This window comes from Alosa sapidissima, chromosome 13 (assembly GCF_018492685.1).
Source record: "Alosa sapidissima isolate fAloSap1 chromosome 13, fAloSap1.pri, whole genome shotgun sequence".
NCBI lineage: Eukaryota > Metazoa > Chordata > Actinopteri > Clupeiformes > Clupeidae > Alosa > Alosa sapidissima.
Window position 1 is genome coordinate 6,380,223 of NC_055969.1, and position 25,449 is coordinate 6,405,671.

The 25,449-nt window shown below is 45.7% G+C and overlaps 1 protein-coding gene across 2 annotated transcripts in view; it reads right to left on the reverse strand.

Moving 5' to 3' along the window:
- si:dkey-112m2.1 (transmembrane protein 132D) overlaps nt 1-25,449 on the reverse strand; it is a 156,280-nt gene that overhangs the window by 72,991 nt on the left and 57,840 nt on the right. For both annotated transcript variants that reach the window (XM_042059216.1, XM_042059215.1), the window contains one exon: nt 20,820-21,756. In XM_042059216.1, coding sequence (XP_041915150.1) covers nt 20,820-21,709 — 890 coding nt within the window. In that variant the 5' untranslated portion in view covers nt 21,710-21,756. The remainder of the gene's footprint in view (nt 1-20,819; nt 21,757-25,449) is intronic.

The window sequence follows — 25,449 nt, forward strand, 5'->3', positions numbered from 1 at the left end:
AGAACATTCTACCTCCATCAATCCAGGCCAAGCAGATGTTGGGACGTGTATATGGCTCTTATTTAAGATTGTAATGAAAACTTGATCCAACTGCTGCCCACATAACAATGATCAATGAAATAATAAAATATATGTTACATTAATGCACACAGTACAAATGCACATACTTGAAATAACATTCATCTTGGGGATTTCTGTGACAATGGAGATGCAGAAGATGATAATTAGCAGCAGTGTGGAGGATTCTCAGGGCCAGATTACGTACATTTGCGAACGTAGCATTATTAGCGCCATGGCCAACCCGCAGAAACCGCACGCTATGACACTTATGTTAATGTTGATCTTCATTTGCGCAGTTGAATAAAGTTAACTGATGACAACATTAAAAGGAATCAAATATTTAGTGATCATGAAATAATACAATTCATGATGTCAACAAGCAGAAAAATAATGAAGAGCAGTAGTTCTAAACTACTTGTGCACGTAGTCTATGGAAGATTGGTCAAATCTAGCAAGTAGGAAAGTTGAAGTGGATGAAGTGAAAGTGAAAGTAAGACATTCGAAAGGCCAAACGAAATATATAGTACAAAGATGCAAAACTGGTCCTCTAAATAGCGATTCTGTTGTCTTTGAAAGGTTCTATTATTGACGTATTTACCGCAAACCACATTTGACACCTGCTTTCACAAGGCCGAAATATTTAGGCGCAAAATATACGTGAGCTTTGATGAACAGTTTTCGTACATACAGGGGAATACTTAATTAGGCGCAATTTACGCTTCTCCTCCAATCTTTTTACACGAAACTCCCACTTTCTCCTGGCCCTCCTATGAATGCATATGCATGAGAAGGAAAAGCACAATTTGACATTCTCAGCTCACGCGACAGGCAGTCTGCGCTTTTACCTCAGAGCGGCCTGTTTGTGCATACCTCGTAAAAAAATTTTACGCGCACGTTGCGAAACAAATACATCTGAAGTGGGCACAAAAGCATTAGTACATCAGGCCCTCAGTGTCTGATAACATGGTGTTCATGGTGGGTTTGCAGTGAACAACCCTTTCGGGCGGGTTTCAGTAGATGCAAACACTTGAAGTTGGGAAGCTGTGGCGTGAATTGCCTTTTGGCCACCAGGTCAAGTAATGCCATTGTCCATTTATCTAGATGTAGTCATTCTCATAGACATAATTATTCTCATAGTGGATTCTACCTTACAGTAGCAAATGTCATGATAACAACAGAATGTGTCTTTTGGATGCTGATTTGCAATGCCTCGAGTCTAGCACGTTTCATTTAGTGCGCCTCAACGTCTAAGGAAAACTGCTGGGGAATTAAATAAAGGAAAACACATTATTTCGGACCAAACAGCTTTAATGAATTAGCCGACGGCTCAGCTAGGCTAAATTGCATTCGGGGGCTGGTTAACATCGCAGCACACCTTTCATTTCCCGCAGCCCAGCAGGTGAATCCCATCAAGGCGAAAGCTGTTGGGGCGATTGAGTTTGTCTGTCTGGCTGAGACACATTTGCCTTCATTGTCTCTCTGGGGAGCTGAGGGCCGGAGGGCACAAGTGAATTAGAGAATAACTAATGTCAGGAATATGTGTGACCTGGGCAAGGTATGTGTGTGTGTGTGTATATGTGTGTGTGTGTGTGTGTCTTTGGGAAGTTTTTGATGATTGGTCGAGAGGAGATGCTGGGATAAAAGGGTCTAATTTAATTAATGAGTCGAATGCCAGTTTTTCATTATCGGCCTTGTTAAACGTACTGGGGCATGACAACACGGCAAATGGGAAATGAGATTAACGTTGTCGGATTCACGGTCCTTACCAGACTAAGCTAATCTCTACCCATGCATTTAGTCTCTCCCCATCTCTCTCCTCCTCATCTCCACTCCTCTCCTCGCCCTACTCGTTCACCATGCATCTCCTCCTCTCACTCACTCCATCTCTGCACTCTCTCTCTGTCTGCTGGTGTCTTCTGTTCACTCTCTCCATTCAGCTGACCCATCTGTGCCATCTGCCTGTCTCTCGTTCCACCTATCTCTCCATAACATCCTCTCTCTCTCTCTCTCTCTCTCTCTCTCAAATAATGAGTTCATGATTGGGCTTGCTCCTGCTGGGAGGCAAGGTGACAGTAATATCCGTCCCACGAGCATCCAGCATGGCTCAATTGAGATTCCCTGATAGGAAGGACACTGTGAACGCCGGCCAAAAAACATAGTCACACTTAGTCAGTCGGCTCGACACGGCACGGCACACCGCCACTGTCACTCAATGCACTGAGCACCGGCCAACCACTCTCACTGGTCACACACACACACACACATGCTCCCCACAAAAAGGAAATGCCTTGAGTACTGGCCAAACACAGCGACGAGACTCCAAAGCCCCTGCACCAGTCTCTGAACACTGACAGCTATTGTCATGTTGCAATGGTGCGACTTTGTGGCCAACTGTGAATCATTGCGCTCCTGTCATGCCCATAATGCGCCGCTATCGGAGGTTCAAAGGTAGCAGCCATTATCTCCCTAGTGCCGTTTCAGCCGGGGCTATTTCAGATGCTGTGCGCGGGTGTTAAAGTGTGCCTGTGTGGCAATGAGAGAGAAAGCCCGGTGGCACTTTGGCTGGTTCAATGCATTAGCCTGTGGCTATGTGGAACTCATGTGTTGGGGCGGTTTTGGTAAAATTGTAGTGTCCTCTTGCATGTGATATGCTGGTGCTAAGAGGTTATTAAAAAGGATTCAAGCTATTGTTCAAATGGCTTTTTATGTGCTGGTTGACAAAGTGACTAAAAGCACTGTCTATGAATCCCTCTTGTTCGTCAGAAAATGTCCCGTCATAAGAATGACATCTCAGACAACTACTTCCCTCTATCACTCTCTCTCTCTCTCTCTCTCTCTCTCTCTCTCTCTCTCTCTGTCTGTCTGTCTGTCTGTCTGTCTGTCTGTCTGTCTGTCTGTCTGTCTGTCTGTCTGTCTGTCTGTCTGTCTGTCTGTCTGTCTGTCTCTCTTTAATCTTACTTTAGTCAGTATCTGTGTATCCATTATCATCAGATGGCGTAAAGACACCCTGTCAACCGAGGCTGTGTTCTTCAAAATTGAGGTGTATGGGTTAAGCTCCTTACAAACACACTATTATTTTGTTTGCTCCTCTCACTCCACGAGACTCTCTGTGGCTGCTAATTGCCTCCCCATCTCTGACTGACCAAGTGAGTGTGTGTGCCCCCCCCCCCCCCCTTTTCCTGTGGTGCTCCCCGAGATGCTAATCGCCTCCCTGCCTGCCAGGGGCATCTGTGTTTACTGGGTTTGTCAGTCAGGCCGCGTTGACCCGCCGTGTCGGGCTAATGGATCCCATTAATGACGCAGCTCAGAGCCAATCAATGTGAGCGACCGCCGCCCGCCGCCGACCGCTCCCCTAGCTCGCCTCGCTCTCCGCCTCCGCTCTCCTTTCGCTGCTGTCACCAGCTGGAGCGACCTGCCGAGCTGGGCAGAGCTGTCCGCTGACAGGAGCCTGACCCACTCTGCACTAGGCTGGCCAGCTCTCTCGGCCATCCATTACCTGACCGCCATTCAGAGGACTTTTCATTTGATTGTGAGAAGCTGATATTGGAGATAACTGGATACAGATACAGTAAGCTGGGTCGTGTGCTGTCAAGTAAACAAGCGTTGGGCTTTGTGTGTTTCATAATGTTCCTGCCAATTTGTTCTGATTACACACAGTGCGGGAGTACAAGCATGCTCAAGCAGGCGGCTACAAAGCTTTGTGATGCTGTTATTCTAGAATGCTCGCTAAACTCCTTCTCTGTTTGATGACTGTCTACATAATTTAAATACACATAAATTATTCAATTATGACTCACAAGTCATTGTCATAATGTTATGTGAGAGTTCACCGCTGGCCATGTTAGTCAGAGATGTTTGTGCTCGTGCATCATTTGCAGTTGTGCTGCAACAGTGATGAAATCAACGAGGGCCCAAATGAAAGCCACTTAAATATAAATTTCCTCCGTGTATCATTTAAAAATATCTCTTTGACAGTGCGTGAATAATGGATTGGTAGCCTCTATGCCTGCATCTCAATCTCGAATGCAGGTCTTCTCACCATTACCACGACAACGAACCGATGGAGGAGTACATCCACATGGCAGAGTGCAACTTTGAACTGCTCTCACTCGCACTCTGTGCCTCTTCTATCTCTCTCTCTCTCTCTCTCTCTCTCTCTCTCTCTCTCTCTCTCTCTCTCTCTCTCTCTCAACATCTGTGACAAAGGCACCAGAGAGAGTCTCTAGTCTCTGTTGCGTTAATGACTTCCGAGTTGATCAAAACCCTGTGCGCTGCTTTCTCAGGATACCTCGTGCCGTCATTTCGCCCGGCGAGAAGCCAGCACTGGCACAATGACTCACCCCCTGCCTCTGTGAGTCACCGAGCGCCGCTTACTGCCCAGTGGCGTGTAACCGTGGATAATGACATCGAATAAAAAAAAAGCCCTCTGCATCATTCAAAGAATGTTCCGAATTGTTCTCATGTCTTCTGGTCATGAGCGGCTCTTGACTCCTTTATTGGCCGAGGTGCGCCGGGGTTTCTTTTTGATTTCCGTGTATGGATATCAAGTTGCGTGAGCCACAGGGAGTAATATGAATGAGCTTGTCTTCTTCTCCCATCTCTATCTGTATTCATCATCAACTTCAAATCCACTTCTTTTTGCCTTACAAATAATATTTATGATTTTGTAAAAAAAAAAAAAAAAAAGAATACCCTGCCTCTCAGCAGTAAAAGGCTCATTAAATTGCTCTCTTTGGAATATCGTTCCGGAATCATCTTGTGTGAGGCTTGTGTGAGGCCCACGGGCAGCCTGTTCCTGCCCAGTACGCACTGTAAGAAAGCCCAGCAGTGGCACCAGCTGGTTGAGACTGAGCCAGAACTAACACAGATGGGATGGTGGGGAAACTCCACGCCTGCTGTATCCAGCACTACAGAGACTTAACCCAAGCATTTACCTATACAATGCACACAGAAAACAACATCAACACATAGCCTACACATGTGGATGGAATGCATGAAACTAATAGAACCTAAAGTAGCTAAAATAATCTATTAAACAAAGCAATAAGTAGAAACGGACACTTTCCTTTATCTATATTTAATCTTAGGTTTCCATTAGCAATGTAAAGATGTATTTTGCATTATGCCAGTAAAGCTTACTGAACTGAAAGAGAAGAGTTGAGATTTTAGGTAAACAGGAAAGGGAACTATAAAAAAGATTTTGTAGAAAACATTGTAACACAATGCAAAATACAACCACACCAGGGTGACCCTGTCCAGCAGTAGTTTGCATTCATATGCAACTGCATGAATAAACATAGGGAACGGATGGGAATGTGAAGAGTGTGTGATCTCTGCAGAGGTTACAGTACATGTTTCAGGCCGCTCCATCAACAACATGCATGCAGTTCAGACAAAGCCTTTAACAGACTGACGCTGGTGAGCGATGTGTGTTGAGCGCCTATGGAGCAGCGAGAGAGAGATGGGGAGCGTGCGGGTAAGTGAGTGAGCTCTGGCTTCAGTGTGCTGGCATGAAGAGGGTGAAAAGATGAAACTGGAGTGCTGTCTCAAAGGGAAGATATCGAGAGGCAAGAAGCGAGGTCTTCTCGTCCATCCATCAAGGCCAAACTCTTTCATTACAGCCTCGCGTGGAGCGCCACAGAGACACTACATATTGCATGGGCAGGCACATCATCTGTCCATTCTCTGATCTAATCTCTCTCTCTCTCTCTCTCCTTCCCTCTATCTCTCTCTTGCTCTCTTTCGCTCTGTCTCTGTCTCTTTTGAGTTCTATGTTTCTTGCTCCATGTGTGTGTGTGTGTGTGTGTGTGTGTGTGTGTGTGATGCAGTTTGCCTGGAGTAGGATTTGATCTGGATTCAAAAACAGTTTGAACATTTGGCAGACAGAGATATCCAGTGAAGAGGACAAAAAAGAAAAAAAAGAAAAAGAAAAGCGTCTGGTACAAAGGTGAACGGAAAACTTTAGAAACTTTAACTGGCAGGTAACTCCCAATAAGCCAGGTCACGTCTTTAGATCAAACATAAATTAAGTGTGTACACATTCATTTCTGGCACACCCTCTGCAGAGGACTTAATTCACCTCACTATTTGCTTTACCATAATTGTACAACTTAGACTTTCACCTGGCTTCTGATTCCATTAAGTGTGGGGCAGTGAATGTTGCAGATTGATTGGTCATATAAATCAAAGCGAATGGGGTAGCTAAAAGGGATCAGTTAAACAACAATTCCTCTACACAAAGCAATGAAAACCACTTAGTTCTTTCAGCCTTTCTGAGAAATTAACTTTGCGAGTACAGGGGTACATGTAAAAAAGCCTGTTGAGATGGAAAAAGGACATCAATCTCACGTAAAAGCCTGAGTGTGAGGGAATGTAAGGGGCAGAGTTAGGTAAAGGTGAATGGGTGGGTGGGGGTGGTGGGGGGATTCCTGCGTGGTGGTGATCTGGAGACAGAGATGGGTGCTGCTGTGTGGTGCCAGGCTTTTAGCAACCTTATGAAGCAAGGAATGGGTGGAGGCAAGGCCCCGCTGGTGCAATGAACTGCGAGAGAAAGATAGATAGAGAGATATGGGAGAGAGAGAGCAGAAGCAAGTGAGGGAGAGAGAGAGATAGATAGAGAGAGAGCAGTAGCGAGTGAGGGAGAGAGGGAGAGAAAGATAGATAGAGAGATATGGGAGAGAGAGAGCAGAAGCAAGTGAGGGAGAGAGAGAGATAGATAGAGAGAGAGCAGTAGCGAGTGAGGGAGAGAGGGAGAGAAAGATAGATAGAGAGATATGGGAGAGAGAGAGCATAAGCAAGTGAGGGAGAGAGAGATAGATAGAGAGAGAGCAGTAGCGAGTGAGGGAGAGAGGGAGAGAGGGAGAGAAAGATAGATAGAGAGATATGGGAGAGAGAGAGCAGAAGCAAGTGAGGGAGAGAGAGAGAGAGAGAGCAGTAGCGAGTGAGGGAGAGAGGGAGAGAAAGATAGATAGAAAGATATGGGAGAGAGAGCAGGAGCGAGTGAGGACAGAGGAAAGGAGGGAGAGAGAGAGATAGTTGCCTATCACTGTAATAAATGTCTGCATGATTTCCCCCTCCCTTGTTCGGAGACATAGGCTGATAGTCTGATAGCCTATATGGTGGCTATTCACTCTATTGCCCTATGTAGCAAATGAGTGGATGAACACAATGCAGGCACAAACCCAACTAAACACAAAGCAAAAGCTGTTTTTCAAATGCATTGATCAGTAGAGTAGCTCAGTGCCACACCCTAATTATCATCAGCATGCACACAGCAGCATTTCACTGCAACTCCACAAGAAACCTCCAAACGGACAAAACATGTCGAACACTCACAGACAAAAACACAAAAACACAAATCACAGAAACAGTCAGAGACTCTCCATAACAGAGGCTGGGTGGAAATAATAGGCTTAGTGGTCATTACAGAAACAGGTGGGAAAAACTGCCTTCAGACTAAAAAAGCCAGGCAGAGAGTGAGAAAAAAAAAAGCAACACCCTCCTCAAGAAACACTGAATTCTACTGAATACACTGAATTAATCTCACTGACTAAAACTACTCCCCAATTGAGCCTATTTTAATGTGTGAAATACTGAGAAGCTTGTGTGCACACTGGAGTGTTTCACTCTGGCAACTTGTGCAAATGTTGATGCTCTGTCTGCTGAGCCTGCTGGTTATTGATACACTATAAATATCAGCTGTCTTGACTGACGGTGAAACCATCGACGTGGGAAGCCATGACTGTGGCAAGGTCAGGTGAGTGAAATGCCCCAAGCAGTAGCTCAGTGAGGAGATGGGGCAAATATTTACCTTTTTCGTGATGGAGGAAGTTCATACCACAATAGAAGGTGTGGCACAAAACATGTAATTAAGACTGACAAAAATAATATATTCAAAAGATTAACTGTGAAGCTCTGGTCTCTATGGAAACCAGATGGTGATTGAAAGAAGAGGTATGGCAGCATCTGTTTGAGTAAATATGAAAACATGCCATCATCTGAATGGAATGGAATACATCGCCACTTGGCAAGGTAATGAAATGTCAATGTATGAAAGCTGAAGGGTAAAAAAAAAAAGAAAGATGAATCTCAGTGTTTTTGTATGCCTGGTTTTTCATTACCTTGTGGAATGAATTATGGCCTTTTGGATAGACTGACTTTTGGGACTTCACAGTCTGCTCGAGGCTAACAGTCCTCCACCATTTAATCACAATGAAGGGGCAGAATTCCAAAAATATGCGGCCAACAGATGTTGCAATCATATCTAATAATACTTCTAGGTACCCAATTAACACTGTTAGAACATTAGGGTGCTAGACCATTAGGGTTTGCATAGTGTAGATTAAGTTCAGGCTGTTCTGTACTCCTCAACTCAGTAGTAAATATATTTGACTCTGGGATACACTGCTTTTTTACGCTAATGGTGATATGTGGGCGAGGGCGACTTAGACCAACATGTCTTTGGAATTCACAATGTACTGTAAATTTGAACTCTGTGTCAGAAACTGGCAAAATAAACACTTTGCCCAATGTACTTTCATCAGTGTCAGCTTTTATACAGTTTTATGGCCTTTTAATATACGAGCAGTAATAAAAACCTAATCTATGCTATAAAAATGATAAAAAAAGGACTGAGACAATACTAAACCAGTTCTGGATCCTGATGGGCAAAAGGTGCAGCTCACATTGTCTATTGCTCAGGTCACACTGTGGTCAGTGGGGTAAAACAGACACTGAGATGGAGTAATGTAATGTAGACCTACTTCAAAAGCATTCCTAGTAAATGTAATGCAACTGATATCATTGCTTTAGAAAAAAAAAACCTACATGCTGTTGCCTTGCTCACATTAATGAGAGAGGATCTCCCAGAGGATTCAGCATGATTTACGGGATGATTTAGAAAACCAGGTCTCGGCAGAGCTACATTCCCATTACGATGAAATGACAAACTTAAACGATGGGCAAATGGCTCCCTGGTGCATTGCTAGAAAATACAATACAGAAAGAAATGAGTGTCCTGATTTGGAGTGTCGACCACAACTTCTCATTAAAAAACAACACTCTCTGAGTCCTGTCTAGAACGGGTGCGACATGCATATGTTTTGACCTTCATTTCAACCTGCCTGGGTAGGGTTGTGGTCTACAAAAAAAAACAAAAAAACAACAGTAACAAAAGTGTGTCACTAGGTTATTTGCATTGGGTTAAAGGATGGAAAAAAAATCGTGCCACTGATGATAACCTTGAAAGGGGGATAGATGGATGTGGGGCAAAGTACAAAAATACAAATTTGCAAATGCTCATGCTCTTACGGGGTTTATGAAAGCTAGCAGTTGTAAATCACCTTACTAACCAGGCCACATGGCAAGGGCACACGATGCACAGTGGACAAGGCAGAGGGGCCACTGGCTCTGGGGGTCAGGAATGCCAATCCCTTCATACCGACGGCCAAACGCGGCTCGACTGAACGCCCGTCTTTTCTAGGATAAGTCCATCCTGACCTGGGTCTCAGGCCAAAATATCAAATCTCAGATCAAAATATTTCATATTTCACAAAATATTCGCACAGAGGATGTTGGTTTAAGGTGGATCATCTAGACTAGATCCAATATTTGGATGGGCTTTGCCTGAGGGAGAGCAGCATAATCAGGGGAGGACCACGGGGTGGATTAGCCAGGGGTACCGCCAGCGCGGCGACAGCCCGGAGCCTGAGTGCTGAGGCCAGACAGGGTCAGGCTGTCTGCCGCCATGTTTTGGCCTAAGGCCTCTGCGGAAAAAGTGAGAGCAAATCCAAAAATGTAAAAGCAGAGATAGTCTGAGAAAATCTCTAATAGTCAAACTGTGTGTGAAGTATGAAAGGAAGCCATGTGTAAACTGTGCTTACAATTCTGTGAGTTTGTGTCAGCTTAAGAGTTACTTGATTCTGCATATGACTGCACAGGCAAATTGGCTCATGTTGACTTGTGCTACAACTATCTGTGCTACAACTTAGTGTGATGGCTTATGGGAAAGGTCTATAAATACTGTAAGAGTCCCAAATGCACACACACACACACACACACACACACACACACACACACACACACACACACACACACACGGAATATCGATTCAAATAAATACAAACGGAAGAAATAATTTGCTGAGACTCAATCTCGGGCTAGCCTTTATCCTGCTCCCTAAAGAATACAACAGTTAATGTGTTGACCAACATGGTGGGGGAGCAGTAGATCTCTGATGTTGACAAATCTCATGTTGTAGACTAACAAAATATGTTCTGCATTCAATATAAATTCAAAACCTTGGGAGACAGATCAAATTAAAATTATTATGGAATTTTAATACAAGCCGAAGCAATGAATGAGTATTCACACATTACCAAGTTATTTCCACACAAATCAGCCTCAAGTGCACAAATGTGCTGATGTGAATTTGAATGCTATTTAATTGAATCTGATTAGGACGTTTTAGCTTCTGATTGCTACGATAAGTATAATTTACAACAGAGCTTTAGGCATAGCTGTTTTTTCATTCTGAAGAGGCATCCATTATTGATTTGGAGATGATAAGAAAAATAACATCAATGCGTGTAAATGAAATGAAGAGATTAAACATGGATATGCAAATAATATTTTTCAAAAAGTCATTACAGTGGTAATTCATCTTTGTAGCCATTGAAACAAGTTAATGCGGATGGTTACATCTCATTGCCTATTCATTATGGTGTAATAAGATCATTAATTGTAAAGATACTCAGACTTTTGGGAGTTGAGAAGACAACTCACACAGGGATACTGAAGACCCAAACTAGTTGAGTGGGATTTTACAGTCCTTGCACGAGGCAAACGAGAGCATGAGGGACCCTTCATCAAGATGACAGATTTATCAAGCTGACACTCAGTCAAGCTGACTTAATCCCTATTTATCACACACAGCCGATAGCCAGAAGGTCAAAGGGCATAGCCACTGACTCATCAGCTGACCCGGGCTAAATTAGATGTAAATTGGTTATCAATTAAACTGGAGAATATTCCAGTTTAATTGATAACCAATAACTCATGAGGTTGACTGCACTCCATAATGAGTTTTGATAACGTGCCACAATATGGATATATAATCCCGCATTCACAGCCTCCACAAATGTGCACCAGCATATCTGACCCCAACTCCAACTTCCACCCCACCACATCTCTCTCTCTCTCTCTCTCTCTCTCTCTCTCTCTCTCTCTCTCTCTCTCTCTCTCTTTCCCATAAAAAATAAGTGATTTGGATGCAATGCTTGCCTGGCTCTGAGAGTACCAGTTGTGCCACCTCTCAGCTGCCTGCTCTCTGCATCTGGGCAGTGGGAGAGGGGGGCTGTGACATTTCTGTGCCCGGGCACACATATTTGCTATATTCCATTTTATTATTTGTTAATGCCTCAGCAGAGCTGGGACTAAATCAATTTGGGCTGATCTTTAAAAGCCAGCGCATCACTGAGCACATTACCCTGATTTGCACTTCATTACTGGGGCTGTTGGCCACCGCTGAACAGTCACATCAGCAGGTGCGGGAGAAAGGCAGCCTTAACACACACACACACACACACACACACACACACACACACACACACACACACACACACACACACACACACACACACACACACAGAGAGAGAGAGAGAGAGAGAGAGAGAGAGAGAGAGAGAGAGAGAGAGATGCTGTTGGGGAGATGGGAGAAATGAAGGTGCCCTTTCACAAGGTGACAAGCCCCTAAATTTGTAAAGTTGTTCTAGTCAGTTCTTTCTCTGACCCACTGCTCTCTGGGTGTATGTCACATCCGATCAGTGAAAGAGACACTAATATACTGATTTGATTTTCTCTCTGACCATAGCTGCTTGGATCACTGATCATGCAATCAGGGAACAGTCTTAAATATATAAGAAATAGGCTCCAATAAATCCAAATGCATATAAATTCAATATTAATATATATTATAGTGTATTACATAGTACACATTACATATGACAAACAGTATGGGTTTGAGTTGAAGTTGCCCATCTCCAACAGTTTCAGACTTTTATCTTCTGCTTCCAAGCTTGAAATATGATTACATAAAATGTAATTTGAAAAAAAAGAAGCATTTTCTATCTCTTGAATAGAATCTATCTCTTTTCTCGCCTTAGATTTTTGAGGAAAGAATTGCTTTGGGATTTGATGCTTGAAGTAATTTTCTGACTTTTCTGGGTTTCATCTGATTACTCACCTAGAGTTTGGGCGGTTTGTTTGTTTTTATCAGGGAAACATTTAATGAAACTACACTCACAGATTTTCACACACACAGTTAGAGAAAAAAAACTTTTGATTTCCTTCATTTCATTTTCTGCCTGTTTTTTTTATCTTATCCAAACATTTTAGGCATCTCCTGATCAGACTGATACCAAGTTTGGATTGAAAAAAGAAAGAAAGAGAGAAAGAAAGAAAGAAAGAAAGAAAGAAAGAATACTTTTTTACTCAACCACATTTTCGAAAATGCAACTTTACCAACTTGTCGACACAGCATCAGAAACCCTGGGGTGCGTTTCCTGTACAACTACGGAGGTTAGCTTTTTACAACATTGTACGATGCATAGTTGAACTAACCAACATCTAAGGTATGACTGTTTCCCAAAACCGTAATACTGACATAGTACTTTGTAAGGTATGACAGTTTCCAAGCACACACTAATCCCGGCGCAGTGAGCTGCCTGCAACAACAGCGGCGCTCGGGGAGCACTGAGGGGTTAAGTGCCTTGCTCAAGGGCACTTCAGCCGTGCCTACTGGTCGGGATTCGAACTGGCAACCCTCCGGTTATAAGTCTGAAGCGCTAACCAGTAGGCCACGGCTACCCCCAAACATTCATGTACACGAACGTTCATTGGAACTATGGTTTTGGGACACACTTGTGTAGCTTAACAATCCATCGGACTATGTAAGTTGCACCACCATTATTCAAACTATCGTTTTGGGAAACAGTTGTGTTGTACTTAGCATGTAAGTTGCTAACATAGTTGCTAACTATGCTTTTGGGAAACGCACCGAGTGATTACTGCACAGCCCTTCAACCATAGGTGCTTAGTGCATTTTTATCGTTTGAAGAGGTTTAGGTTTCTGCAGGCATTTTATGGAGAGCGCAAGAGTCATCTGAAAAATAGCTTGGAATCTCTGTTCTCTTATCACTTCCTGTGATAGTTCAATTCTCCACGCGGCCAGACATTTAGCGCGAGGGCTCCGACGAAAGCACCCCTGATACAGAGAGCCATTCGAAGTTGTTTGCCCCCCCCCCCCCCCCCCCCCCAAATATCACATACTCGCTGAGCAAGCACCCTGAGCTCTCCTTACATCCTTACATGCCTTCCTCCCTTCTCCTCCCCCCCCCTCGCTACTTCGCCTGGAGATATTTACAGAGGCCAGGGCAGACTCCTCTGGGGCGAAGAACTAATGCTGCGAAAGTGAGTTTGTAGCCTTTGGGCGAAGCCGACTCCCTAGCCAGCCAGTCAGCCAGCCAGCCGAGCACTCGGCAATCCTGCCTCGTATGATTACACAGCAAAAACCTGCTGGAAGGTATTAAAGCTCATCTTAAGCACGAGACAGCGGCGGCAGCGGACCCGGACCCGGACCCCCCCCCCCCTCATTTAGCCGTGTGACAAAAGCCGAGTGAATGATGGCTAATCCATTTGAGCGGACAGATCTGCCCGAGAGCTGATTGATCCCCCGGGGGGTTGTTTGTATTTGGGGAAGCTTGCTGCAGGTCTTCTCCTCTCTCTCTCTCTCTCTCTCCTCCCCTGTGATTGAAAGCTCTTCTGTCCGTGCTCGGGCTCACAGCTGGGGCGTCCGCTGAATGTGCTCATCTTCATTCCAGAGCCGTCTCTCTTGTCCTCGCGATCGCGCGCGCTGCCCAGGGGGGGTTGGGTATAAATGAGAGTAGCCGTACAGTGGTCAAGCACCGGGCTATGAGGTGAGGGTGAGCAGACTCTTTAAAAGCTCCCCGAGGGCTCAAACACTCCCGTCCTCTCCACGCTCCAACTTAAGAGTCATATTCATCTCACCAGGTAGAGAGTGGGAGGCCAAGCAGATAGGATTCTAATTTACAGATTCTACAGATGTTTTGGTGTGTGTGTGTGTGTGTGTGTGTGTGTTTGTGTTAAGTCTGTGTTGAGCATGAGTGTGCAAGAAGATGCAGCCAGGCACACACACAAACAGTGAAAGTCCATACCTGTGCTTTATATTTCAGCTTTGAAATACATTTACCATGTAATGACTGTGTAAACGGGGATACAGTATGTGTGAAGTCAGTGTGTACCTGTTTGTCACTTGGCAGCAGAGTTCAGAGTTTATTTCAGGGGCTAATAAACACATGCTACTGCCAAACCATCAGTATTCTGGTCAGGCGCATTTGCAGTTCAACACACGGGGGATGCTTTTTGTTTGCTTTTATCAAAGTTATTCATCCGTGAGGGGAAAACTCTGTTGGATTGTAATTGTGTGTGTTTTCCACCATTCGACTAAAGATTGTTGGACAGTGAAAACAATTCTACTGATCTTTGTAATGCGTGGACTTTTTTTTTTTTGGGGGGGGGGGGGGGGGTTTGGGGGGAGGGGTACTTTTTAAAAGAAAATCAGTAATTCAGCAGCCAGTGTCTTAACAGTGCATCTGTTCACCATGGATCAATAATGATGTTATGACACAACACACACAGAAACACAGAGAGAGAGAGAGATAGATAGAGAGAGTCTGTGTCAGAGAGAGAGAGAGAGAGAAACACACACACACACACACACACACACACACACACACACACACACACAAATGCAAAAGAAGACATTTAGCTGAACAAAACCATCAGAAAGAGAGAGACCCAGAGAGATGGAGCGAGAGGGACCCACCACTCCTTCTCCCAAGGTGATCTAGGCTCGTCGACGGCATTGACAGATGAATTCCCAGGAGAGACTGCTGTGAATAGAAGACATTTCGGCAGCGTTTGGTATCAGCTCAGCCCCAGAAGAGACTTCGAGATGCTCCGCACTGCCTTTGTTCCTCTGTGCCTTTCAGAGCACATTACACTGCAGCGCGCCGAAGAACAAGGCACACACACACACACACACACACACACACACACACACACACACACACACACTCAAAACACAGCTCGTCTGAGGAGATCGCAGTCTGGAGACAACCTCACCTCTTTCTATCTGTCTATTCTATCTCTCTCTCTCTCTTGACTTTCTTGCTCTTTTCTCTCCTACTCTCTCCATCTCTCCCTGGGCTCCCACTCTAGCCTCGGTCCATGGGGTAGAAGTTCTAGCTCAGCATACCTCTTTAGGGGGCATTTTTTCCCCCTCTTCTTTCCCAATAAGCTCTGTGCTACAATCATGACCTTCTTCCTGTGGAGTCTTTTTCAATACTCATTTAGCGATGTTTTTATATGTGTATGACTGTGCGCCAAGCAAGATCAACACAGCTTTTTATTTTTTTGCGATTATCAATGCTAGTGCTGTTATCTGGTGATTCCGGGATTATCTGACCTGACAAGAGCCCAGGACCCGATGAGCAGATCAAGGCTTAGCCACCCACAGACCGCACGGAGGGCGCCACTCCAAAACTGCACGCGCCCTGCTGAGCAGAGATCAAGGCCTCACCCCTAACTACTGTAAGCTCCCACTAGCTGATGGTCAGAATGAGGCCAGAATACAACTTGGGGGGTATTAATGTGGTATGAATATTTTTCCATAGCTTCTCCTTGGGGCCACCGTTTAGAGGGGGAAGATTTAGTGGAATGTCCAGGCTCTTTTCCTGCTCATCTAATGTTCTATCTGATCGCTTATTCTCCTTGTAGTAGACCACTTCTCGGATGCTGAGTTGAAACCTTTCATCTTAAAATGGTTTTTATCCCAACCCTGCGTGGTTCACCATTTTGCCAGAATGCCCTACCGGGAGCAGAATAAACACAATAAATAAGATCTCTGCATTTATTTACAAACCACTCCAGCACTGGGTCTCGCCGAGACGGATTGGATACGTGCCCTTTGGGTGCCATTCTGCTCACCTGATCTGCTGAATGTTGCTATAGCTACAGCACGCGGCGTGAGCGTTTCACTAACCTAAGGAGGTGCGGTGAGGTGGGGGATGGGTGTGTGTGTGTGTGTGTGTGTGTGTGTGTGTGTGTGTGTGTGTGTGTGTGTGTGTGTGTTGGCGCGAGACTGCCTGTGAGCTCTCTCTCTCTCACCCATGCGGCTAAACATAGTCAGCAACCGAGGCCTTCTGTTGACGTGCTGGTGATGACAGGGACAAATGCGCACGTCCGCGGGCGCATAACAAAAGGAAATGAAGTAAAAGTCGAGAAAGTAGCGGGAGTGCAAGAGGCTCGTGCTTTGGGGAAATGTCATCCCCGATTTCGGAGACCATGGGATCAGAGGGCCCCGGTTCTGAATCACAAACAACAGAAAGTAAGTCGAAGCCGTGGGGGTGGAGGCAGCGGGGAGCCCCGACACCCTCCCCCCAACCCTCCAAAGGAAGACGTGACCTGACCTTTGTCCCCCCTGCGGGCTGTTTGTAGCGTTGACCTCTGCCATGGCTAGCGCATCCAGCCAGGGCACTATGCTGCAGAGGGACAGTGCAAAAACAATGCCTCTGTCATCAATATCTGCAAGGGTTTTTTTTTTTGACACTGTGGAGTGTGGACTTTCATAAATTCAAGTAAACAAGGAAGAGTCAAGTGGAAATGTGTGATATAATAGAACGACTGGCGCAGAACTAAACTCTCTACCTATTCAACAATATCAGATAATGCCAGAAATGACATCCGAAATATGTAGGCCTAGAACACAACAAACGCATCATTACATTCTTGACTTGTAGCCTAACATCTGTCAGGCTTGAAAGTGTCACAACACAAATTCCACAGAGAGGAATATGTAATTACAGTTTCTTTCATTATTTACTGTATCTTCTGTTAATGTACTATGAATGTTAATGTCTTACTTATGAATATTTTGGTAATAGAAAAAAAAAAGACATGATTTCCTCGCAAATACTTTGGACCAACCGAATAAATGAAAGGCACAACCAATTCATCAGACTCCACATCCATTTACCATCATGCCTTGCTTGCTTTTGACAGATGTCTGTCACTGCCAAGCACGCAAAGTCATGGGAGGAGAAGTATTAAAAATCATTAGGCGGAAATGTGTGCGATGAGATTATTCGCTGCGGGCGTCGCGCTGATTGCTTTGTGGAAGCGGGCGCCGCACAGAGCCGAATCAAACTAGCACTAGTGAGCGAACAAGTTTCCTTCTGCATGCAAATCATTAATTACTTATTAATAGCCAGATGAAGCGCGTCTGTGCCTTCAAAGTAAACAGGAACGGGCGACCCCAGAGGGGTATAGGGGAGAATGGGGAGGATTCGCTCGATAAGCTGCTCTGGCAAGTTAATCAGGTTCAGAGGCCCGCTCTGGTACCCGTAGCTAGCAGACTCGCAGTGAGCCCTCCCGACACAAGGAATATCCTTATCAGCAAAGTAAAGGGGCTCATGGGGGAAAAAAATACATGGTTGGAAAAATTCTGTTGAAAATGGCGTAGAAGTTGGGGGACAGGAGAATTAGAGAGAGAGAAAGAGAGAGAGATGTGGTACTGTATGCATAATAAGTATAAGAGACCCCCCCCCCCCCCCCCCCTTCAAATAACTAATTATAACACAGTACCAAAAAAATGCAATTTTCAACTCTTCACCCCTCTCACCTTGCGGGTATAATCGTCTTAAACAGAGGGATTTAGGAGAGATTTCTCAAAACTGTAGAATGGAATGAGAATGAACTTGGATTTGAGGTGTCTGAAGAACAAATGGCCAGATTCACTTTGAGCCCCCCTTCATGTAACGCCCCAATCTAGGACATTTGACTAAAAGTGAATCATTAAAAATTCAACGCTACAGGATGAAGCAAAGGCACCCACTCTCTAAAAAGAGATTATTTGTTTGTGTTCATTATCAGCAGCCCTTGAGGGACTGACAGAAACGTGTGAAAGTGTGTAGTCAAAAATTATAATCCAGCTGGGGCTATTTATCCTTTGAAAAGGGTGTTAATTTGTTCAGGAGGCGAGCGTGATGCCATATACATTATGAATGAGGTGTAAATCCCATCTCAACCTGTTACTACTCTCTGATACGCTAATGAGCTAGGAAGTCGGGCATCATTCACTGCAAGGGGGAGGGAGGAGGTCTAACATACATGCACATTCATAGGTGAGTTGTGTGTAGTCTTCTGTGTGTGTGTGTGTAGATGCATACTCAGCTTGTGTGAAGGTGAGGTGGGGGGGGGGGGTGAAGAAATGAAATGCCAGCTATAATGGCATGCGGTATTGTAGCTTTGCTTCTGTAACCCGAGGGCACTTGTATCTTTTTTTACACACACTGAAGAAGGTAATGCTTTCCGCTCCTACCTCTACTTAGAAAAACAAAGACAAATGCAGCTGTGTAATCCCATTAACAACAATGAGGAATGTTGCCTATTTTAACCCATGTACAACATAGTCGGAGTCCTTCTGTGACAACCTTGGGCTGGGCTTATGGCACAGAACAACAACCCTGTGTTTACACACTTAAAAAATGACTGATGCCTGTGGGACAGCAAATGCTGTTGCTAAAATGAAAAGTCATCAGGATTTTTTCCCCCCTAAAATGTTACTAAATCTCCCTGCAGCTGAGCAAATACAAACTTTCCCACCAGGGGTCCTTAAACGGCTAACCATTTGTCTTGCCTTTATGAATGGCACCAAAACTTAATCGTGTGAAAAGGGAGAAAAAAATACCAGCGGAGGAGCAATTTAAAGCGAAGAAAGCCTCATTATGCTCCACACGGCCTGACCTCAGTATGGATGTCCGACAGGGACCCCTCGACAAGGGCTCCGAGGCGTGCTTAGCCTGCCTGTAGGGCTGAGGGTTATTCTGAGCAGGCTGGGGGCAGGGAGGCAGCGGGAGCTGGCTGTCTTTCGCTCTTCATATCATATCTGTGTAAACACCAGGAGAACTAGGCTGGGGGTGGCTTATCCTACAGGCAGGAGGAGATGGAGCGATCTGGTTCACCTCATACAAACACACACATGTAGACAGTAACACACACACACGCACACGCATGTGCACGCGCACACGCACGCACGCACATGCACGGACACACGCGCACACACACACACACACACACACACACACACACACCGAAACATACATACATGCATACACACACACACCTAATCAAGCCAGGAACACTAGAGAGAGTGGAAATAAAGACACTCTGTATCAGCAGGCTTCAGACGGCCACTGCTAACAGCAAAAACATCGGTGCCGTCCTGGAGCGCTGCCCGCCCCAAAGCAGAGCCGTGCCCGTCTCTGCTGGGGGCCAGAGGCTTGGAGCACGCACAAAGACATTTAACCAGCAAGGAGCGGCCGATGAAGGAAACAGAACAAAAAAAAAACCCTTTCAAGGATCTTATCGAGTGAGAGTACAAACACCCATACCAGCTGCCGCGGCGGCGCGAAGTAGCTGAGCCAGAGCCCATAATCCTCCCTGGCACCACAAATCATAAGCCCAGCACCACTGCTCCACTACCCCCCCCCCCCCCCACATACGGCATTCATTTAAAATGGCCCTTTAACCACATTCAAACATTTTCATAGCCGAAAACTGAGGAAGAATGAGGCACTGCTTCTCTGAGTTCTTATCACTGATTAAAGTGGTCAGCTTGAGACTAGAGTTGTGATCATCTCTCAGAAAAGACATGGCATGGAAAGTAGAGACAAGAGGAATGAAGGGGGGGGGGGGCAAAGACAGCCGTCTTCATAGGATTCAAGTGCTGGCTAACCAAATAGATGCAACCCCTTAAAACTAGCGCCAGTGCCGTGGCTGAGCGGGACTTCATCATTACTCATGCGAGGAAAACGTGGCGAGGCCTAATACGCCGGCTCACCCAGGGTGACAGATTGGCAGGGCGCCTTTGTCAGAGCATCAGTCAGCGCCAGGGAGAGGATTTCATCCACCCGTGATTTAAAGCTGCCGCCACAATCACCTCCGCCACCTCCATCACCACCGCCGCCTCCAGCGCAGCGCGGGCCAAATAAAAACCGAGCAGTAATTGCTGATGCTTACGTGCTCATTTGCATCTCTGCACTCACAGAGCATAATCTTTAAGTGTCGCCTTCTTTTTTCATCACATAAAAAAAAATCATCTAATTAGTCGCCTGTGAGCTCAATGAATCAATAATAAAAAAAAATCCCTTCCTTTTGTGGTGTCAGCTCAAATGGGGAATTACATTTTCAAGTGTTCAAACATATGGCCCCAATAAATAAAAAATGCATAGACATACCACACGTGACAACACAATGCATGCATTTTGAATTAGGTTAAATCCAAGAGTGCAGCCAAGCATATCTCAGATTAATTGAACGAAGTACAGCAAGCGAACAGAGAATTGCGTTAATACAATTTGTGCATCTATTGGCAGACGCTACTATCAATTCACACTAGCTCTTCATTTGTTTTCTTAATTTCTACCTCTATCAGTTTCGGTGAGGAAAACAAGGAGATATCTGCTTGTCGCCGATTCCAAGTTGGCTCAGTTTGCTCAAAGAATAGAAAACAAGACACAATGAATAAAACATGAGGGGAAATTACAACAACAGAAGATAAATGGCTCGCTTCGGCGCCAGGGTGGTGCACTGACGTGCCCGTGTGTCATCTTCGCACTCACCTCAGGGTGAAGATCTCCACCGGGGAGAGGTTGGAGGCAGCCAGGAAAGCTGACACCGTCTCCCGCTGCCGCATGGGCCTGGAGGGCAGCATCACCACAAATGTGCTGTCCAGCCGCAGCTCGGAGAGGGGCTGGTACAGGCGCACGCTGCCGATGCGGCGCATGGGCGTGGGGCCGGCAAAGTAGCCCATGGGCCCGGGCTGGGGCGGCGCGGCGCGGATGCCCGCCGGCTTGCGCGAGTCCTCCGCGTTGCACTCGCTGGCGCTGCCGCCGCCGCCGTCAACGGACTGCACCATGTAGTAGAGCTCGACGGGGGTGCCATCGGCCTGCTCGGGCGCCCGCTGCCTGCCGGGCACCACGCTGGGCGGGCTGAACCAGCTGGCCAGCGGCTCCAGCTCGGCCACGCACATGCCCAGCTCGCCGCGGAGGCGGCACGAGCCGCGCACCTCCTGCGTCTCGTGGAAGGCAAACATGCGCACGCACGGCAGCCGGTCCACCGCGCTGTAGTCGTCCCAGTCGCGGCCGGACACGTAGAAGAGCACCTGCACCTTGGGCCAGCTCGGGTAGATGCGCTCGCTGATGATAAACGTCTGCACCTTCCAGTTGAAGGTGAAGAGGGGCGGCGAGGATGAGGAAGATGCCGAGGTGGTGGCCGAGGACGAGCTCCCCAGCAGCGAGGGCCCGAGCAGGTCCATGGGCACCGGCTGCTGGACGGAGTACGGCCCGTAGCTGGCGTTGACCGTCGGGGTCCGGTGGGCCTGCTGGATGAAGAAGAGCTCGGTGCGGGCCTGCAGGCTGGAGTTCCTCATGATGTCCTGGTTGGCCTCCTTCAGGAAGAAGGTGGACTCTGCGTTGAGGACGCGGTACTGGACGGGCAGGTACATGGGCATGGGGCCGTATCTCTGCAGGCCGTCCAGCACTAGCCTGCAGTCCGTCACTGTCAGAGAAAAGGACAAAGGGATAGGGGAAAAGAGATTAGTCATTTTTGCTTTTATTTCTCTGGGGAGTTGTCTGAGTTAAGACCTGTGCGTGCCCTGGTTCCTCCCTTCATTTCTATCTCTCTCTTTGTCTTCTTTCTTTCCCTCCCCCTCTCTCTCTCTTTGTCTTCATTTCTATCACTTTCCAATCCCCAATCACATAAAAAAGAGAGGACTCCACTCTTTAAAGTGATACTCATATGTCTTCCTGGTAGTCCGTTTCGTATACTCTACACGATTCCCATCTCGGCAAGCCAGACCCTCTTATCGACCGCGCTACACTCGCGCCATCACACTGCAGATATTTTGGGTGATGGAGGGTCTCAAGAGGCCCCATTGATTTCACGTCTGGGCCAGGGAGCGAGAGAAAGAGACAGACAGAGACCGTCAGGGAGAAAAAGAGAGAGAGAGAGAGAGAGAGAGAGAGAGAGAGCGAGAGAGAGAAAGAGAGAGAGAGTTGTGACAGCTGGTGGCAGGCTGTCCATGCACCGTGGTCACAGCACTGGGCACAGCTCTGGATGATAAAGCAGTTGGGTTTGCGCCCACAGAGACGGCAAGAAAGGTCTCAGCCATCTGAGGAGATAGATGGACCGGTGTCGGCTGTAAAAGGCAAAATATGAATGATCCGGGTCCTTCTGTGTGCTCGGTCACCTCGCAAACATTTTCTTTAAAGGAAAACCTAGCTGTATAACATCTGAAAAGTCTCACGCATTTTCTTTTTAATCAATCCCCTGGGAGATAGAAAACTTCAAACTAAAAGCAAATCAGAAGCAAATCTAACACATATAATTCAGAAATGCATTTGGTAATGTTTATGGCTTTACAATGAGCCTACCAAGTCATGTGGAAACTACAACGAAGGAACATATGCCACCTTCTGAGTTGGTTGGACAAATTTAAAAAGAGTCTGTGGGTTTTATTACACCCCAAGCTATTTCACTTATCTTGCGACAACTAATTACATTTGCAACAATAAGCCTATCTCAGCCCGATCTTAATAAGAAACACAGACCATGCCGTGCCATTATAGCGGATTGCCTTTAACATAAAGTGATATGGCACAGAGAAAAATAGTCCTGGGCACAGTGTGCGCAAACACAAAAGAGGCAGGGTGAGGGAGGCGAGGAGTGTGTGGCGCGACTCTCCCGGGGCAACTGATGAATCGTTATACTTTCCACTTTCTGAGCGCGCAATAATTGACACCGGAGAGAGGGTGCTCAATAATGGTTGCCGTGAAAGTTGTCATGTTGTTTTGGATCCCGGTCCTCGATGTGTCTTACTTACAAGGGCCTTCCGTGTGTACCACGGTTTTTTTTTTTTTTTTTTTTTAAAAGAAAACAAATACTCCACAACCGACACACCGCCGTTCGGACCAGACCCGCTCGGTTTCTTGGCAGCGGAGTGGAGCGCACAGCTTTGCCACACGCGATCTGCCAGAGATTTGCTATTCGCAGGCGACTACCGTTGACCTGCCAAAATCTTGTCTGTCCAAGGGAAGAAAAGCGTTCTGATCCCATTTTAAGCTCAGAGCTTCAGTTTTAATCATTTCGGATTAGGGCTTTTCCGCCGCCGCAATGTAAATGCATAACACCTAATTTGGACAAGTCTGTCCGAAACACAACAAAGTAGTGCTAGCAACCGCTGGGATTATCACAAACTCTCTGGCAGAGGGCAGTTGATGCTCTGACGGAGACTCGTTATGGGGGAGATGAACAGTCCAGAGCTCCTCATCAGCATCATATGTGTGTGTGTGTGTGTGTGTGTGTGTGTGTGTGTGTGTGTGTGTGGGAGGGGGGGGGCATATCAAATGATGACCAGCTGATATATGAGTCGGTGTATACCTTGTGTCTTTCTGACAACAGTACAGCTGTTCAGACCAGTCAGGTCCAGCAGTTTGTTCTTCATTGCCCACATGTCTCTTTCAAAGGCTGCCATGCTGTTATTTAGCAGACACAAACATACAAGATCCCTATCAGTCCATTCCAGTTCTGTCTATTGACACATTCTTGGAAATGGAATATGTAGCATTAACAATGCCAGCAATATATGTCTGATGTTGTCATTCCACTGTGCAAAAATGGGTACAGACTAAAATTACTTTGAAATTGACTGTGCCATAATATCATCCGGAGAGCAGTGAAGATTTTGACCGGCAACAACAACCTAAGCGGAAGCAAATGGGAAATCAAGCTTAGTGAACCCAAAGGCACAAGAGCAGTAGGAGGAACAGCTTTTCCCTGGAGAAACACAGATCATATAACTTTCTGCAAGGTTTTCAACAAATGGATCCTCACAACTTTTTATATAAGATGTATCTATTTTCCACATCTTTGCTCACCTTTTCAAGCAATCATTTCTGTACTTGGACTTCCACCACTTTCAATAGCCGATTAATCAGTCTGATAAAAAATCTAGCACATGTGATTGATTATCAGTGTACTAATCTTTCCCAAGAAACCTGGCGAGCTGCTAATTTTGGCGAGTTTCTCCATGCTATAATTTAATGGCATCTAGTTGTACCAAAGCTGACAGTTCAGAACCAATAAAAAGTCTCCACTGTGATAACATTTAATCTTTTTTGATAAGCAAGGGGCTATTTCTCCAAAGCACAGATTTAAAACATTAGAAATGAGCATAAGGATGAAGATTTGATGCCAAAATCTGATGCCAAAGAAACCTTGCTACTTTTACTTTGGAAAACATATCCCGGATCATTTTTGGTTCAAGCTTGTGAAGCTCTAATGATCTGTTTAAAAAGTTCTCCATGAGAGAGATTCAGGGAGCAGAGCATCTCATCATGATGAGGTGCCTCCACGGACACACAACACACACACTCACACACGCACACACACACACACAAATGCCTCCCTTATCCCCAGACCCAATTCCACATGAATGCATGTACTTGTAGTGACATATCTAATCAGTCCACAGCTACATCTCTCAAGCCTGCTTAGAGGCCAGTGTACTGTGGGGAGAAGCAGGCATCCTAATGGATGCACACATACATACACAAACAGGGAATGTACATAGCTCTCAAATATACCCATGTACTGTACACACAAACACACACACACACACACACTCACACACACACACTCATGAATAGTACTGTTTCACAACGATGCACACCCACACACAAATGTATCTGCTCTGCTCTGCAGGGCAGGAAGGACATCTTTCTGTTATTACAAGCCAATTACTGTTTGTCTGTCAGGTCAGAGCTGAGCGTGTCCCTCTACAGATGCATAACAACTGGGCTTACAAATGAGCTTCAAAATGGGGTATAATTTTTGGAAGTTGTCACATGGAGATTGAGAATTAAAAGCTACCTTCGTTGGGAAAAAAAAATCTGCCGAAATAAATTTTCTACCAAAAGAGAGATGACAGAAACCCTAGAGTAAGAAGCTTGGAAATTGCTTTTGATAGACAGTTCAAAGATTTTAGTCCAAAAACAGTTTTACTTACAGATTTAAAGATTTTAAGAGCAATGTATCCTCCTGAGTGCTGTGATGATCTGTCCGCATATACATTACATAGATGCAACTCTTTGCTTAAGAGTGATGAAAACTAATGCAATTTCAAACACCAATTCTTCAGCATTAAGAATTCATCTTTTCCATAGTCGGCTATAATCACAGCCAGGACTTTCT